The 19,234-nt window shown below is 47.4% G+C and overlaps 1 protein-coding gene across 7 annotated transcripts; it reads left to right on the forward strand.

Annotated features, from left to right (window-relative positions):
* On the forward strand, nt 1–19,234 carry Mitf (transcription factor Mitf). 7 transcript variants are annotated; one of them, XM_076447374.1, is made up of 7 exons: nt 1–254; nt 5,771–5,978; nt 6,486–6,923; nt 13,350–13,539; nt 13,731–13,806; nt 15,174–15,453; nt 16,475–19,234. In XM_076447374.1, the coding sequence occupies exons 1-7, from the start codon at nt 1–3 to the stop codon at nt 16,712–16,714; spliced, it is 1,686 nt and encodes a 561-aa protein (XP_076303489.1). In that variant the 3' UTR covers nt 16,715–19,234. The 7 variants fall into 7 exon arrangements, 6 of the variants coding, with proteins under 6 accessions (XP_076303489.1, XP_076303491.1, XP_076303487.1 ...); XM_076447372.1 differs by lacking the exon at nt 1–254 and adding an exon at nt 1,832–3,010; XM_076447373.1 differs by lacking the exon at nt 1–254 and adding an exon at nt 1,832–3,010 and having other exon boundaries at nt 15,201–15,453.

Genomic DNA, 19,234 nt, shown 5'->3' on the forward strand with positions numbered 1-19,234 from the left:
ATGGAGGAGTCCGGGATCGATATGGGCTTCGACCTGGCCGCTATCACGGCCGACTTGGAGCATCGAGAGGCTGATCTGTCGGGCAGACGATGCGACCAGAAATGCGCCGGGATCGGGTTCGATCAACCGGCCAACCTCCATGGAAACGGATACAACGCCGACGACGACTGGGAACAAACATTATCTTTTTTGCCAACGCCGATGCAAGATATCATGTATTACGAATTAAAGAGTCGTACGCCGAATACCGACAGGTACGTTGCTCGCTCTCGCTCCCGATCGTCACGGCGCGTCACCGAAAGGAGACTATACATGTAGATACGATCGGTTCTCGCGGAAAATTACCAAACCGTTGGCCAGCTTATTAACTCGTACGTAACTGCTCGTCGTTGTCGCTGCATGGAATTCACGCTCTTTGGCTATAGATAGCGTATGCGCGAATGCTTTCGCCGCTCGCCGCTCGCTCTTCCTCTCGTACGCGCCGCCGCGCCGCATCGCGTCGAGTCGACTTCGGCTGAGCTCGACTCGAGTCGACTCGATTCGATTCGATACCACTCGGCCGGGCTCGGTCGTATTCGCAGCAATTCGCAGCTCGGATACAGCTGCCGCGCGAGTATACAAGCCACAAGCCACAATCATATTCCCTCTCGTTCGCCATCTCCACTGCTACCGCAGCCAGCTCCAAAGCTACTCAACTTCTTCTATTTAGATTAGGGTTACGCAGCATCCTTATCGAGGAACGGTTTCCGGTTTGAGAAGCGTCCGTTTTGGATCGGGCCAATGCGCACGAGTTCCGGGTTACCCTAGTAGCATTTATGGTTGGCATTTTGCTGGGCCTTGTTGTAATAATGATCGCCAAACCGTTAGATATGTCGACTTTTTATTTTTATGCGGTTGGGCCAACGATCATGGCCAACGAAGGGTCAACGTCACCTTGAACCCTAATAGAATTTATGATTGCCATTTTGTTGGGCCTTCGTTGTAATATTGGTTGGCAAACCGTTAGATATGCCATCTTTTTACTTTTATGTAGGTGGGCCAACGATCATAACCAACGAAGTATCCACCTCACTATAATACGAACGGTGAACTGGGCCCGCCAACCTATTATAAAAAACGAAGGCCGCTTCTGAAGAAACCCGAAAGGGTATTCTTATGAGCACTATTCCTTGCCTTCCCCTTGGAAAATGGAAAAATGAAAGAAATAAATAAATTTTCAAGGCTGCACACAATACAACTTCAGTGGGCCAACCAAAAAATCAATTTGGAATATAATAATTAGATCGTGGATCTTCATGCAAAATAAAAAATGTTCGCATCGATTGCAGGACACAGGAGCCAAAAATAAAAATTGTATTCTTCTTTTAATTGTCCCATTAAGCTGGAACTAATACATTGATGTCCTCAAATATTTTTAACATGCCCGCTGCTTTAAATTGCACGTGCCCATTTTTCTCATAAACGCATGAAATCCGCGGTCTAATAATAATGAACAAGTTTTTCGTTACAGCAACGTTTCTAACGTCTGCAAGACGTACGATATTTAAATGTTGGTAAACGTCGGTTGGGCCAATGTGGTATTATCATACGTAAATATCTTGTTAATTAGCCAACTATAATAATTGTAGGCCCAACTATGGATGTTTGTTGGCAAATTGTCATAAATTCTCGTCGTAGGCCCTGCGTTGGGGAATTGTAGACGAAGCCACCAACCGTATCCCAACCGTTGGTCAACCATAAATGCTACTAGGGTAGGTGCTGGTGATAGACGCGATAGATGAACGCGAGAGTTGGCGCGGCCGCGCGAATGCGCGACGGCCAGCGGCGCTCGTACTCGCACTCGCAATTTAAAAGAGATCGAGGGTGGGAACGAACGCGAGTAACTAAACGAATCCACGTTTAGAATTACGAGCGCCGGTTTCACGATGCCGACAGCGTCGTCGTTGACAACGCGTCTTTGACAGGGAACGAGCGCAAATGCTGGTTTTAGTAGCGTCGCGACGTCTCGGTTCGTTCGGTCGCGAGTCAGGTTCATCTCCCACTGGGGAGACATGCAACAGATATCGGCCGACACTGTGCGACAGATCGTCGAATTCGAAGATCTAGTGTCGCGGTTAAATCGAATAAACGACGTCGGCCGACCTTTGACCGGTACAGCGCCCGCTTTCGAGTCTAGAATTGGAACAATAACGACGACGACGGCGACGACGCAGCCGTCTATAGTTCACGCTTCGCCAAGATCAACCTTCGCTAAGCCGTTGACGAGTTGGTGGTGTGGTTTGCGCGCGCGTTCACGCTCGCGTTCGCGGTCACGCTCGCGAGTCCCACGACCCGTCGCATCGGTATCCAGTTCGAAATTCCAAGTTTCCGAATCGGAAACGGAAACCGAGACGGAGACGGAGACAGAGACGGAGACGAGTTCGCTCTCGATACCGAAACCGGATTCAGAGTCGGTGCCAGCAGCCCGAGTGGCCGCATCGACGACAACGACAACGGCGACGACGACGACAACGGCGGCGACGTCCTCGGTGCCACCGTCGACGCACGCGTTCTCTCCGTTCGCGTCGATTCCGTTTCTCCGTTCCAACGATCGGCCGACCACAGGTTCGCTGCCGTTCGCGTTTCCGAGTGGCTCCAACAACAATTACAACGACAACGCGCGGACCAAGAGCACGAACGACGTTTGCGCGGATTTCGCGCGAACCACCGAACCAGTCGGAGGATCTACCGGTTGCTCGGCCGTCGCTCCGGGCTATCGTCGAGATCAAGAGGACCGACGTGAACGGCGAGAACGCCGAGAGGAACAACGCGTGCGCGTGCACATCGGCATCGACGAAGATTTGCGCATGATTCTCGAGATGGATCCGTCGATCGTCGACGGTACGACGGTCTCAGCTGTCACGACGGCGACGACGGCAACCGCAGCCACGCCGTCCTCGTTGCCCGGCAATCCTCGGCCCGCGAACCTTGCGTTTGCGCGGCCACTGCGCGTCACTCGTCCGCAAGGCTGGTACAGATCTGTTCGAACGGTTCGACATTCCGACTTCCTTGTGCGCCGTCACTCTCCCAATCCACCCCTCTCTTACTCTCTCTCTCTCTCTCTCTCTCTCTCTCTCTCTTTCTTTCTTTGTGTCTCCCCGTTGGAACATTAGCTTATTTGATCTCATTCCTTCTTTGGCCTTCACATCATAGTTTTGCCTTTGGTCGTTGAAACTAGAGATCCCCATTTCACGTGTATATAATTACACGTGGTACGGTGAACCGTGTAGTAAGAATCTAAGGATCCGTGTACACGGATCAGCGAATACGGATCCGTTCGGCACGTTCGAGTTGAGGCTTTAACGGCCCGGCATCATATAGTTATTGTTGTTGAGGCTCTCGGGTGTAAGTCGTGTCCTGGTACAAGCGAGATACTCGGTATCAGTGTGTCTTCGGATCCCCTGATGAAGCTATCTGCAATGCTTGCATAACGTTGGTAGATTTCTTCCTCCAGGACACGGCTTACACCCGAAAGCTTTAACAGCAATAACTGATGCGTTATTGTTTTTGTGTCCGAATGGATCCGTATTCGGTGAATACTATTCACGGATCCTGTACACGTGCAGAACCGCGAATCTCTAGTCGAAAGGCGACAGCCCGTATAAAACTTTTCGCGAGACTGTACGGCCGGCACGGAAATTTGTCCGCTCGACTCGCTTCTCTTTATCGGCGCGTTCGCGTTCTTCTCGATCGTAAACACTGCGTCTAAATATAAAAGCAAGTCCTTGAATCTTACGTGGGAATCTCTCGTCGACTTTGCCAATGGTTCGCTCTCTCGTTCACGGTTCTCGTTTCGTTCCACGCGACCCTTTCTCGCTTTTCATCGATTTTCTTTCGCTTTCCTCCGTTTCGATCCTCTCCCACGCTCGGCAAACACCGCCCCTACGAAATGCGTCAGCCCCGGGGTTACCGATCCGTGTAACAGCTATACATACAGGATCGCGTCATCGTTTCCGTCGTCGTCTCCGCCGTCATCGCCGTGTCTCACCGTCATCGTCTCCGTCACCGTGTCACCGTCACCGTCATCGTCACCGTCGATTTCCAATGTCCGCGCTCTCGAATTCGAGAAAGCGAGGGAACGAAACGTGCTTCGAAATCGACCCAATTGTCGCGCGTCAAAACGTTTAGACACGCCTGATTCTTGCGAACGATCACGGTCGTTTGTTTTTTTTTCTCAACGCGAGTCAAACCCGTTCTCGACGGAACTTCCAAAGAGAACGGTTTTAAGATCGATTCGCCGGTATCGAGAATTCGAGGTTGGGGGTAAAAGGGACAAGCGAACGAAACGGCACGACACGAGACGAGACCAGACGAAACGGAGTCGAAAGGAGATCGAACGACGCGATAAAAAAGGAAGAAGAAACGGGATTCGAGAGCAAGAGAACGGTTGCGGACGTAGGAGAGACGGAACAATATATGTATGTAGGACAACTGGTTTAGCTTTTCGTCGAAGATGGTTGCGTAACCGCTACACTGCGCGAAAGAAACGACGCGACGAGCTCCGAATCGGTGCGAGATAAGCGAGAACGCTTCAACCTACATATGCGTATGCTCAAAAGATCTGAAGAAGGAAACGAAGAGAGATCAAGGGAAACGGGTGAGGAGAAGAGGAAACGCGAGAGTAGGATGAAACGGGAAACAGCATGAAAAAACGTGGAAACAGCATGAAAGAAAGGGAAAAACAGAAAATTATCGCGGCTCCGTGAATGAGAAGCTAAGCTTGGTCCAACTTGCGCAATGCCTTTATTATTTTCGTTTACTTCTAGCCACCGCGCTTGGCTTTGTTCCCAAATTGGGAATATCTTTTAGGCGAGCTTCGCGTGTCCCGTCGGTCCGTCTATCGGTTCGATTCGAAGAAAAAAATCGAGCGATCTCACATTTTTCGGTTTCCTGGACGTACACGCCTCGAAGCCGATTCTTGGTGAAAGATGATCGAGCGTACGTACACGGAACATTATTGGACCGTCTAGGTTCGTTCAAATAATCGCCGCGGCGGGGAAAAAACGTTTCCGAGTTTCGCGTTACGACATCGAATTACGATCATGCGCGAAGCATTCTCGCGCGTACCGGTACCGGCTGAGTGGTACGCGCGCGTACACCCTATTTTTAATATCCCGAGCCGTACGAGCGTTCCACCGCGTCGCGCGACGCGTTCTCGCAGCCATGGGCTCGTCCCAGTCGTTTCGTTACGTTTCGCTTCGCGTTAATTCGATTGTAAACATTGTTCCTCGCTCGTCTCCCTCCTATCATCACACTCGCACAGTACTTTCGTGTACGAGAATCGGACTTCTGCTCGTACCATAGAGCGCTGGATCGAGCGATCGAGGGATCCACGGGAACTATAGCGCAGTGATGGCGAACCTTTTTGAGAAGTGGGTCAAATTTTGTTCATTAGTTTTTCTAACCCATCGCGGACGAAGATTTTTTAAAATATTAAGAATATATTGCTCGGAGGAAAGTAGATCGCGTATCGAAGTCTTTAGTGCCAGGGAAAAGTGGTAATTAAAAATCATGGACGTAGTTAAATTATTTGCCTGCAATTTTAGGTGTTGAATCTCGAAAAATAGACGACATTCGTCCCCAATGGGTTAATACTAGCCGGTGGGTCATAAAGTCAGTGGCGTCACTTGGAAAGGGAGTGGTAAAAAGGGTACCAATAATTTGGAAATTGGTCGTAGGTTCGCCGCCACTGCATAGCGCAAAAGTTCGAACCTTTTTCGATGGTTTTCAGTCCGCCGACGTTCAAGACTGCGACGCCCACCTCGCGCACGCAATTGAAGCTCCAGCTGATGCGAGAGCAGCAGCAGGAACAAGAGAGGCGGGAGGCAGAATTTCGTCAGAGCTTGCAGCAGCAGAGACCGACAGCTGCTCCTCCCAGACCCGTACCCCCCGCGTCCCTTTCGACCATCGGGGTGGACGTGCCGCCACAAGTCTTGCAAGTATATAACGTCGTTCCATCATCTCTCTGTCTCTCTCTCCCCCTCTTCTCTCTCGTCTCCTGTTCTATGATGAGAGCATGTTCGCGAGCCGTTACAATATTTAGGTATACCTACCTACCTACGCGTCTAACGCGTCTTGTAGTACTCAGACCGATTATGCCAAAGTGTAATCCACGAAGATACGCGTTACGAGATAACTGCACGGTTACGGAGGCGCATTTCAACGTTTGTTTTACGTTCCGTCGCGTTCCACCGATAACAGTCGCACAATCTCTTGCGCGCGCAAACGCGAACGCGAGCGGAAGATCATTGTTGTCGGACGATGAGTAGAATATCTTGTCGTTTGTTTCTCGTTCCGTTCAACGATTCGAATGAAAATTTGACTTTAGAGCCTTTCGATAATAAACAATCCGCGAAACAACCTGCTTTTTCGAACGGCATCGAGGAAGAGACGATAGACCGGACGATTCGAAAACTGGGAGAAAATCCAAAGGTTTTTCTTTGCAGGTACGCACGCTGTTGGAGAATCCAACGCGCTATCATGTCGTTCAGAAGCAGAAGAATCAAGTGCGACAGTATCTGCACGAATCGTTCCGCGGCGGTGCGATCGGTTGCGTCGACACCGAAAGCGTCCTTGGGAAAAATTCGATCGAGAACGTGTCTGCATCCGTCCCGATGGTTATCCAGAGCGCACCGCCAGGACCGACGGTGCATCATCCTAAACCGCAACACCCTCATCTGGCCTCGTATCCGCATCCTCAGCCACAGTTGCAGTTGCAGCAACAACAGCAGCAGCAGCAACAACAACAACAACAACAACAGCCACACCCACACCCGCATGCGGCCACGGTACTGTCGCATGGCAATTCGGTGACGGCTAGCCCGGATCCTACGTCGGGCGGCATGTCTCCGGGTCTTTCCAGCGTCGCCACCAGCAATTCCGAGGTAACGTAAATCATCTGAGTGATTTTGTCTTCTACCAAAGCCACGCGGGCCGCTCGTTCAGCTTCGTTCTTTATGCGTCTAGACTAGGGCTGTCGCTTTCCTTCGAAGGTCGAAGATTTTGAAGCCTCGAAGTTTCGAATTTCGCAGCTTCGATTTCAGAAACTTCGAAGGTGACGAGTGCAATTACAGCTTTTGGAAACTTTCAAAAATGCTAGGATATAAAATCACACATGATTTAGTACGATTTTAATTTATTTCAGATCTAAAAAGACTACTACCGTGGAAAATAAGATTCTATTCTATTCCACGTTCTTAAAATTCGTCTACGAAAATTGAAAATTGCATATACGTCCGCAGTCTAGTGATGAGAATCGAAGTGTCGAAGCTTTGATTTCTGAAACTTCGAAGGTGATGAGAATCGAATTTTTGGGCTTCGAAATTTCGCTGCTAAGTTATGTTTGATACAATTTCAGACACTCCTGCATTTCGACAAAAATACGCCACCACATTGTTTAAGTAACAACTTCGTAAGATTCGATGACTTCGAAACTTGGTGCACTTCGAAGTTCCCTTCGTTCCTCCGAATCCTTCGAATCTTCGAAGAGTCGAAGCTTCGGAAAAGTAACAGCACTAGTCTAGACTAGACCTTGCCGCCGATCCACCAACACCACCTAGATCTCTCTCGCCGCGCGGCAATCGGATGGCGCGCTACAAACGCAAACGTGTTACATACATACATACAATATCGTCCGCGGCGTTTCGCGCGCATTTCCATCAACGTTTCCACCGCGTTCTCTACAATAGCGATCGAGCCGTTTACCGTTCGATGGATTATCCTCGAGCAGGTATCTGCGCAACTATCATACTTACGTACGATCGTTGGTGGACGCGTCGCGAGTATTGCGATCGCATCGTACAACCCACTTAACGGAGAAACCGACTGTCCGTTATCGCAATCGAATACCCGAATACATGCGTACGTATGAGCGTACCTCGCGTCGAACGTCCTGCGCGAGACAAGAATTCCTAATGTAAACGGAGTCGAAAGAGAAATTGATCGAGCGAACGCGAGGAGGGAAATTTCGAAAGGACGACGAAAGCGCCGAATAGCCGCACTGGCGAGAACAAACCGTAAAAACAGATCAGTAAATTGCTGTCCACAAGAAACGAATGAAGAGTGACGAGAGACGACGAGCCTGTGTGACGCGACTTCGATGGATAAGCAGAATGTTAGCGCGATACGATGCGATGGGATGCGACGCGACGCGACGCGTCGGGTGGGAACGTTTGGTGGTTCCCGAGTAGCGAGTAGCGGCTGGCGGTTAGCGGGTGGAAGCGGGTACGTCGAGAGACGATAGCGGAAAGCGGGCGTGGGGCATCGAGCTCTCGTGGCGCGTGGCCCGCTTCGCGTATTCGTATTCGAGCAGTAGCGACCACTACCGAAACGTGCTGAGCGACGCTCAAAGTTACAACTCACACAACCTGGAATTCTACCTAAACTTCATTCGCGCGGCGACAACTCGGTGCTTCGTTCGAAAACGACAGTTTCCCGCGTTTCTCGCGATTCTCGGGTTTTCTCGTTTTCGTGGCGACCGCGACAAACACCTGTGGCGCGCGCGCGCACGCGCGCGCCTTATTCGATCCGTTCGAACTCCAGGACGAACAACATCGTCGAACTGCAACCGACGACACCGTCACCCGGACACGAATCATGGATTTCCCGAGCAAACCCGATCGAGACGAGGAAGAACCACTTTTCCGCGAAACGGTGCAATAGCAGACTGGAGCAGCATTTTCCGCAGAGAGATGCCGGCTTATCGTTTCCGACTCGCGACGATAACGACTCTGTATCGAGCGGATCGATCCGAAGTGTGACGCAGTTTCTCGAATTCGCGCGAGAACGGGAACTCGAACAGGACTGAACGGTTGTTCTCGCGGCATGTTGGCATGTTTTCTCGCGTCGGTGGTGCCGATCCGTTTCTCGCTCGTACTTGCTTCGCGCACGACTGTTCGACAGTTTAGCGCGTTCTCCCTCCACGCCCCGAGGAGATCGGCAGATACGATATTGGGTAACCGCAACCTTGAGGTGCTTAATCGTAGGTAGCCGAGTCGCGACGAAGCAGCGGTACGAGAAGAAAACGCAAGGTTGTCGCGATCCAGCGTCGTATCGACGATTCGTTGGCTCCGAAAAATGCGCTCGTTACTCGCGCGAGCGTTGACGTTCTCGTTGTCGTCGTATTTGCCATTGAAATTACTGTCCTCGTTGTCGTTGCCATTATTGTCGTTGCTTCTACGGTTCCGATTCCCGTTCTCGTTCCCATTCTCGTGTTCGTGGTCATGCTCGTATCCTTGCCCTTATCCTGAGAGCTAACCTGATCCATCACCGGTGGTCGTTGCAACGACGATTCGCATCCGGTCAATTCTTCCGACGTGATATGGTCGGTTTCGTCGATCCCGTTTCCGGCTTCGATCGCTTTTCCGGTACTAGTGTCGGCTTCTACTACTTCGCAACGAAGAGGATACCTACGATTCCGGCTAATCCTATTTTCGGGAAGAAACGCGATCGTCGGGTGGGGAAAGTCGATGATCGACGACCGATGGTCGATGGTCCCTCGTTCACCCTTCGTGCCAGTGGAAATCGTCAAGGGAGAAACGGAGAATAAGATAGAACCCATCGCAATTACGATTCGAGCATTGTGGACTACTGGAAGAGGACATCGCTTTAGGATTCGGGACCGTTCGATCGGTTCGCAAAGAAACTGTTCGACTCCGTCCAGTACGCCCACGCCCATCGTAGCGATCTTGCTTCGACCGCGACCGCGATCGCGACCGTTTCAATTTTCGTTTCACGTTGCCTCCGACGCTGCCGCTTCTATAAGATGCCAGTATTCAATATAATAGCTCGAAGGTGTAAGGTGAGTTTGAACTTGTTTGTTCACGAGTTTCGTTTGATTTTTACGTTTCAAGAGTCGCATATCGCCACCGGGAAGCGCGTAACATACCGTCAACAACCTGGCATTGCTATCGCTTTGCCTTTCGCTATTAACTCTATACGAAATGTTATCGTCGTCGCCGTTATCGTTGCTATCGTTATCGTATTTGTTGTTGTTATTATTATTATTATTATTCTTTTATTACCATCGTCGTGTCGTTACTACGATCGTGTATACCGCGGGTCTGGAACGCGCGATTCGAATGTAAGAAAGCAAATGCGAACACGTTCACATTTGATGCCATAAATGCGTTCGGTATGGAACAGCTCGAACGCGCATCCGATATCGATCGGTAAAGATTGTACCGCGATTGAAACTATTCTGCCGCAGCGTTTCAACGTCGATCGCTGTTTTCGATCCGGCCACCTTAAGGCCCGCTACACACATCCGTTTTTCTAACGTGTGGCGACCTTGCGGCACCGGAATTGCGGTCTGAAATACCATGGATTCGATTAGTTGCGCCGCCGCAATACAATATTTGAGAAACGCATGTGTGTTGCGGGCCTAAGGCTACGTCAAACGAAAGTAACTGCGGCCCAGGTGCTCTTGGACTATTTGTCGAGGCAGAAAGAGAGAGAAAGAGAACAGCGGTGGGGATGCGAGGGGAGAGATAGAATAAAGGCTTCGCGAGATAACGGATAAGAACCTAGATTCTCTGGACGGTCGCGCATCTCAATGGTAACGACGAAGCTGCACGTGGAAACGAGAAACTTCGTAGGAAGTTGCCCCCCAACGGTGCGAACTCGACCGCGGAAGCGGTTGAAACGCGCCAACGCGCGAGCAATAAAAAGCGTTGCGTGTCGGTTGAAGTTGATCGCACGCGCATCGTTCCGAGTGTCAACGGCTCTGTAGAAATTACGTTCCCGAGAGCCCGCGTCGTGAGAGACGATACAAACGGGAGACAGACCCGGCAAACGCGGTTATCACCGAGATGTCGTCGGCTAATCAGTAATATACTTGTTGGAAATTATAACGGCCGCGTTTCACCGCTCGACTGCTCCACCTCCTCGCTGCGAGTCAATATACCGTCTCGTCACCTCTTGTCGCGCGTCGTTTCGCGTCACCTAGCGTCGTGCCGCGCCGCGCCGCATACCGGTCTCGATAACGAACAAACGAGAATCCGCGTTTACTCGTTCCCGTTTGCCTTCTCTTTTTGCACGGTGAATTTGACCCCGCTTACAATCTCGGCCAGACTACGCGAATTCTTCTCTCGCCTCTCCGTTTTCATCCTTCGCTGTTTCATCCGATAGTTTCGTTCGCACGTGCGGCGCGCCGAGCGACAAACGAAAAACAAAAGACCGAACAACTGGATCGCTTTTCAAGATCGATCGGATCGAAGCAAATAGAGATACGATCTATGTAGGATTGTCTGACGGAAGTACCTACATACGTGTCCAGATATCGGTATCATGATTATCGTCGACGACGCTACTTAATTCGCACGATAATTCCGTCTCCAAGGAAAGATAACGACCATCAATTAAGCGTCGCGTCGCGGCGACTGCGAGTGACGCGCGCGCGCCTTTCTCCTTTCGTTTTCTCGTCTTCTCTCGCTGTGTTGCTCTCTCGATCTCACGATCTTTCGCCCTACCACCTGCTCGTTCCGTTTGCATGCCGCCCGTTGTCTTCGCTATGGTTCTGCATCGACATTTATTCTTCCATGGACGAGCGTCGGTTATTATTCTTACGTAATGTTTACGTAACATACACGTACGCAACCGAACAGCCATAAGCGTTGTATTCATAGCGCGCGCACCAATCTCGCTCTGTATTTCCCCGCGTGGTACTGTTCGGTTCCTCATCCTCCGATACACTCTTCTTTTCCGTGTTACCACTCCCTCGCGCGATCTCTCTCTCTCTCTCTCTCTCTCTCTCTCTCTCTCACTCTCAACACGACTCGTTCTCTTTTTCCATGGCTTTGCCGCGCGTTCGCGTGTCCTCGCTGTCCGTTTCCCTCGTTTCGTAACCAATTCTCCGTTCGGCAAGGAGAGAAACAATGGAGTGGTCCATCGGATCCTGGTGCGACCCAAAAAACTAGTAATCACGGAGCGACACAGCGCCGTGGTAAATCGCGAAACACGATTCAATTAAACCAGTGGTCGGCGAACTCATTAGTCAAATGAGCCGAATATCAGCGGTACAACGATTTACAAGAACCCTGTTTTTACAAGTCGGTTAAAACTGGTTACACAGATTGTTGGAAAATTTTTAAAATTGAACATGTCAATATATGATTTCTACTCTATTCAACTCATTTAGGGAAGAAATAACGTTCAATTTAGTTTCTGTTCCTTGCACTCGATGCAGACAATTTTTATTTTGCATACAGATCCGTAGTCTATTGATAAAAATACAGTAGAAATTGTTTTTTATTTGAATTCAGATATAACTCACTTACTGAGACTGAAAATTCTATTAAAATGCCATTAAGTTACAATAAAATAAAAGTATTTTAAAAAACGTCATTCGTGGAACAGCCGCACTCAAGTAGCCAAAGAACCGCGTGTGGCTCGCAAGCCGCTGTTTGTCATCCAGACCTAAATTAACACTAAACCTACCGAGCACTAAAAACGATTAAAATGTCTAGCTTACAAAAATGACAAGGTTCTATTTATTTATATCTCGTGCAATTTTGATCACAACATGTGCTTGGATAAAGAAATTTATCGAATTAATTTCATGTAAGCTACCTGACGATTTCAATAATTGATAACACTAAATCTACCGAGCACTAAAAACGATTAAAATGTCTAGCTTACAAAAATGACAAGGTTCTATTTATTTATATCTCGTGCAATTTTGATCACAACATGTGCTTGGATAAACAAATTTATCGAATCAATTTCCATGTAAGCTACCTCATGATTTCAATAATTTATAAAATGAAAAATATCAAGCCGGTCATAGTAATATACTAACTCTAAACCGACCGAGCACTAAAAACGATTCAAATGTTCCAGCTTACAAAAATGACGAGGCTCTATTTATTTATATTTCGTGCAATTTTGATCACAACATGTGCTTGGATAAACAAATTTATCGAATCAATTTCCATATAAGCTACTTCATAATTTCAATCATTATAAAATGAAAAATATAGAACCACTCATAGGACCGGCATTCATAGATTTAGTGTTAGAAATACTTTACCGTGACTATCGCAAAAGATACATGTACACAACCTTTTCGAAACAATTTTCGATCACATTCTGTGGGATTGTATAACGATATGTAGTGCTAATAAACTAAACAGAAGCGCGGCACAGCCATAGCCACGCCTCGATGCTGTTCGTTGCGTTCGCTCTAGGTAAACTTGACCGCATATAATCGTAGCCGTGGACTACGTTACAAAATCGACAGTAGAATGATTCGCTCCGTTGGGCCGTTTTCTCGATCGATTGATACAAATATAGCATCGATTATCGGATTACAGGCGGAGGATCTTCTCGACGATATTCTGTCGTTCGAGGGTGGATCGTTAGGCGACAGTTTGAAGGAGGGCCAGCCGGGAAGCTTGAGCAGTATTCCGGAGCTACAGATCAAGCCGGAACCGTTGCTGCTCACCGAGGCGGAGATCCATGCTCTAGCGAAAGATCGGCAAAAAAAAGATAATCATAACATGAGTAAGTATCCCGAATTTATTCGCAGCTTCGATCACAACTTCGTCGAGAATACTCGCTCGACGGGACGCACCTATTCGTCGTGTAATGTACTTTGCACTCGTACTTACATCCGGATGTTTCTTTATCAAAACAGCAATCGATCTATTGCTTTCGATCGTTTCAATAATCTTGTACGCGATGATCGTTTGCAGTTGAGAGGCGACGACGTTTCAACATCAACGACAGAATCAAAGAGCTCGGCACTCTACTGCCTAAAACCAACGACCCGTGAGTAGATGAATTTTCTGTGTCGTATTCTCGCCGGCACACAGTGGGCCAGATCGAGAAATTCAGTATCATTTGTTGGTTTTTGGGAAGCAAGGTAATTTTATAATAAAGAAAACAGGCAGATATCTTTTAAACGATATTTATGTAGATGCTCTCTCTTCAGAAGTTAGGTTTAGACTGATGATGGTCCGGAGCTTGCCGGTACATTTTATACCAAAACGTGAGTCATTGTTGTCATGCGGATTCAAAGGGCCGCCGCTCTATCTCTGTTTGTAAACCTAAGATATCGCAGAGATTAATGTAATAGGACCGGCAGAGATGGTCCCTGGTATGTTTAAAACAATGGTTCTCGGAACAGTATTCATTTCTGAATCATGACGTCACATATCGACACCCGAAGATATGGTTCCCCGAATGTATATGTATACAATAGTTTTAGGAACAGATAAACGACGTCATATATCAATAACATTTTGCCTAAAATAATAATATTGTTAAAATAAAATTACTTATACTTTTTTAAAATTAACATTAATATATTCTTGATTCTTTTCGTCTCAATATCTCTTTGTCTTCTCGAATTTATATTTTACGTATTCCATAAAACGTGACATGCATGAAACAAATATAAATTACATATTTGGAAAGTAAAAAATAGTTTATGTAAAATTATGTTTAAACAATTTTGTATTTACTAAACATGTCAATGAAAATTAATTAAAAAATACTGTTTAACCTTTTAACTGCGGGTTGTGGTTTATAAACCACATATTAAAATTATAGCCAGAGGCGGGTGTGGTATATAGACAACATGTTAATTTTTGCTAATATCAAATAGCGGATGGTGCTTATATAACAATGAAATAAAAATAAAATAAATACAATAAAAATATCTTTTAAAATAGAATATCACTTCAGTAATATAATTTAAAAGTACCTAAAAAAAGTTGCTAAAACTACCCGCAGTTAAAGGGTTAACGAATGCAAAAAATATTTAATTAGCTATAGTTAAAAATGACTATTTTTAAAATACTTTTCGTGAAGATTTCATTGCAATATCTCTAATGATTCAGAAGTTATAACTAGACAGCGGATCTTTATGCAAAATAAAAATGTACCTGAATTGCAACAAAATGGAGTGAAGTAGAAGTTTATTTTCTCTCTTAATATGTTTAATGGCTTCAAAATACTGTAGCAGTATGTTTGGATTCCTCTAATGGTTTGACCTTTTGAAATTACAGCCATTCATTTTTGTAACAAATGCATCAAATCCGCTGTCTAGTTATAACAAGTTGTCACTGAATTTCTCGATCCGGACCACTGTGCCGTACAAACCTAAACGATATCAGCCGTTCTCTCCGTTTCAGGTATTACGAAATCGTGCGCGACGTCAGACCGAACAAGGGAACGATCTTGAAATCGTCGGTCGAATACATAAAACTGTTGAAAAACGAGGTGACCAGAATGAAGCAGCACGAGCTCAGGCACAAGCAATTGGAGCATCAAAATCGTCGGCTGCTTCTAAGAGTGCAGGAATTGGAGCTTCAGGCCAAAGCGCACGGATTGCCGGTTTCCGACTTCAATTGGGCTTCGACTTCCGGCAGTATGCTGAACGCCTTCTCTCGGAGCAAGCTCGAGCATCGCAAGGTACGCCGCGGCGCGGCAGACCGCGCGACCATCGAGCCGAGTTTCAATTTTTTCAAGGTTGCGTGGAACAACGGTGATGGTTTCGCGATCCTTGATCCGAATAACCGTTTGCATCGCTGTAGCTTCTAGTTTCATAATCGCTGTATCTGCTCTTACGAGACTATGAAATCGCTTGCTCATTCGTCCTCGCTTCGTCTCTTATGCGCGAGCGCGTGTAGCAGTCTTTGTCGGCTTCTTCTCTACATACAAGGTCTGTCCGAAAAGTATAGGGACCACATTTTAAAAAAGAAATCTACATATGGCGACACATTGTTTTCTCTGACATCCGTTTAACGCATTTTTGATTTTGGGAACAAGAAGAAGTCGCCGGAAGACACGTCAGAACTGACCGTGTACGTGGTTTGTCCGGGAAGTATCCGACCTTTTGCTGTAGCGAGTGGAACTACCATTTCTAGTTGGTATCAATGGTGTCCCCTTCAAAGTATTGTCCGTTAGAAGTCACAACTGTCCTCCAGCAATCCTCCGACTTACAGAAACACTTCTTAAAATCATCTTTAGGGATAGCGAACAGCTGCCTCGTCGTATTCTGTTTTACTGCTTCTACGTCTGCGAATCTTTGTCCTTTGATAGGTTTTTCCATTTTGGGGAATAACCAGAAGTCACAACGAGCTAGATCAAGAATGCCCAAGTTTCTGGCAAAATTTAATGCATATCCGTTGTTCCACACGCTCGGTCATTATAATACGCGACGCTCACTTGACTGGATGCTTGCAAAACTACGTATCGTTTTGAAATGACGGCATGCAGAGATTTCTCGCATGAGCAGGCTACTTGTTACAAGGTCGCCCCTAATATAAATGTGGGCTATCCGCCTTAGCCCACTCAGGAACGAAGATATAAACAAAGGTCGGACACTTTCCGGACAGACCCTTCCCTCCTCATCGTCGTCGCATTCGACGCCAACAATTTTTCGTTTTCGATTCATGATTATTCGAACCAACGGACATGCTCTATTCGACAGATTCCGGACCTGGTCGCGGAAGAGCCTACGAGTTTGAGCATGTCGCAGCTCGAAGATCTGATGGAGGACGACGCGACCGGTCCAATTCACAGCGGCGATCCGATGCTGTCCTCGCCGCATCTGCCTCCTCTGAGTCCGCCAGCTTCCGGATGCCAACACGGCCTACCGGACGAAGATACCCTCGGCAGTTTGGATTCGACCACGCCGAACTCTTCCTCCGACATGGACATCGTTGCGTAGCGTCAGGCGACGATCAACAACCGCGTTCGCACAGTGGCGTCGCATCGATCTTCCAACCGCGATCGTCGTTTCTGATCAACCACGAACGCGTTAATCTTGTTTTTCTCTACTCTAACTTTTTACCCCCTTCCCTCTCTCTCTCTTTCTCACTCCGTCTATCCGTTTCTTCATTCTTGTCTTTTCTTCTCTAACGGCTGGCCGTTACGTACTGTAAAAGACGTTAAGGAAACGAGTACCAATCTCACCCCTTCCCTGCCCTCCTCCCTCCCCCCTCACCGACGACCCTAATTCCGAAGGTGATTATTCTTAAATCTTGACTCCGCGCTGTGGAGTCGACGGGAAACGCGGTTTCTCGAAGCGTCGCGTCGTCGCACAGCTTGGTCGGTAATCCTTAGGATCGTTTCGCGATCAAACACTACTCGCAGACCTCGCGCAACAACGAAATTTCCCGGGACGTGTGCTCGCGCGGGTCGCCAGCTCGTCGAGGAAAAACCTAAACGCGTATCTGTCCGATAAAGACACCGTTATCATTTTGTTTCGTTTCGTTTCGTTTTGTTCGAGAATACTCGCGGAAGAATACTTAGCTTCGACGACAGGTTTTGTCCACTCGGATGAATAGAAGAAGACGCCGGTCAATAATTTTCGTATCGTTGAAACGTTTCGACCAAAACCGTAGGACTCGACGACGGATCGTCTCCGCCATTTTCCGACCGAAGCGCGGAACTTCTATGCATACGTACTATTTTCGAATCCGTTGCAACGTTCGTCCGTACGTTGTCGCCATATGGCACACGGTTTCGCCGGTGTCCTTGTCCTTCTTCGATCGGTTCGCCGCTCTCCTTTTCGATGTTCTGCGCGGGAGAGATATCGGGAGATCGAGAATACGGACAAGGACGTGGGAGACCGTCGTTGATGTCGATGAATATGATATGTACAGTAATGTCCGACTGTAAGTCGTTTCTCGGTTCTATGTTGCGACCTAGACATAAGCGGGACACTATTTTTTTTTGTGGCTTCAAAGACCGCGCCGAACGTAGAAAACGACAGCGGACCTCGAGAGACCTCGGTCGCCGAGAAGTGTGTGTAAACATCCAACAACAAAACTTCTTTATTTTTCTTTGACCAACATATTCGTGGCATTTTTCTAATGAAAATCATACCAAATATGATATAATTCCAATTATATTTACTTGTGTAATAATTAGACTGCGGGTCTTTATGCATTTATAGGAAAATTGAGTAGATCAAGCTCAAAATTGTTGAAAAATTAAAAAAATTGAACATGTCGATATATGATTTCTCCTCTATTAAAATCGTTAGGGGAAGAAATAACGTTCAATTTTGGTTTCTATTTCTTGCAATCGATATAGCCAATTTTTATTTTGCTTGAAGATCCGCAGTCTAGTTATGAGCGACCAAAGTTTTCGATGCAAAGAAGAACAGCGTATGGGAAAGAAAGAGACGCGGAGCGTCGGGCAATTCATAGCATTTCCCATACGCTGTTCTTCCTTGCGTCCGAAACATTCGTCGTTCATTACACAAGTGAATATCATCGGGATTATGTCATATTTGGTATCATTTTAATCAGAAAAATGCCACAAATTAACTTGGTCAAAGCCCCATACCAAAATAATGAAAAATTAAGAAGTTTTGTAATTGGATTAGTAGTTCACACCGATATACCCGCCCGGTATCGGATTACGCGGCGTGTTTACAGCTCGAGCTTCTTGGCCCCTCGCGGGGTATGCCCCCCAATGGAATGAGCAGCGTAGGGACGTACAGTCAAGCTGTCAGTTGGTCTTACAGTCGGACATGATTGTAACTCGTTACTTTTCGGACGAGGCGCGGACCGCCCGCGTATTCCGAATCTCGTGAAACGCGTGCCACAAAGCAGTTTTCAGATATTGTGTATCAAGAGAGATATTCGTGGTTTGCTCGCAATAGCAGTTGCGAACAGAGAAACACCAACTGGCAATGCGAAAGAATAGCAAACACGTGAACGATAGGAGAGGCATTCCAACAAGGGACAAATGTATTCGCACGGCACGATGGCGCACGGGGCGAGTGCCTGCGCTAAACAAATTGCATGCGCACGCGCGTACACTCGCATCCACGAGAACATAGAAATATGTTTCGAAAAGTATTTCCTGTCGGAATCGGTGGCCTACTCGCGTCGCTACTCGAGTTTTCGTTTCGTGTGTCTCGACTCGATTTCCTCGTCTTTTTTCTCAAATGTTTCCGACGAGGATGCACGACGTTCTGCATTCCCGCGATCTTGAAAGTTTGTTTGAAAAGAGAGGAAATCGTCTCGCGATCCTGATCTCTGCGCGGATGCACACCACCGATTCCGACGTTTAACGTTACGGTTGCAACAACTTGGAACTGTAATCGACACGACTTACCTTGTTCGCGCGTGTAATTTGTTCATTGTTATCCGCGTAATCCGGTCGAAAGTCCTGTAATTCGGCTCGCCGGTGTCGCGAGAAACTACAAAGTATATAAAGACACGTTACAGAAAGA

The sequence above is a fragment of the Lasioglossum baleicum genome, chromosome 3 (genome assembly GCF_051020765.1).
Source record: "Lasioglossum baleicum chromosome 3, iyLasBale1, whole genome shotgun sequence".
In the NCBI taxonomy this organism is placed as follows: Eukaryota; Metazoa; Arthropoda; class Insecta; order Hymenoptera; family Halictidae; genus Lasioglossum; species Lasioglossum baleicum.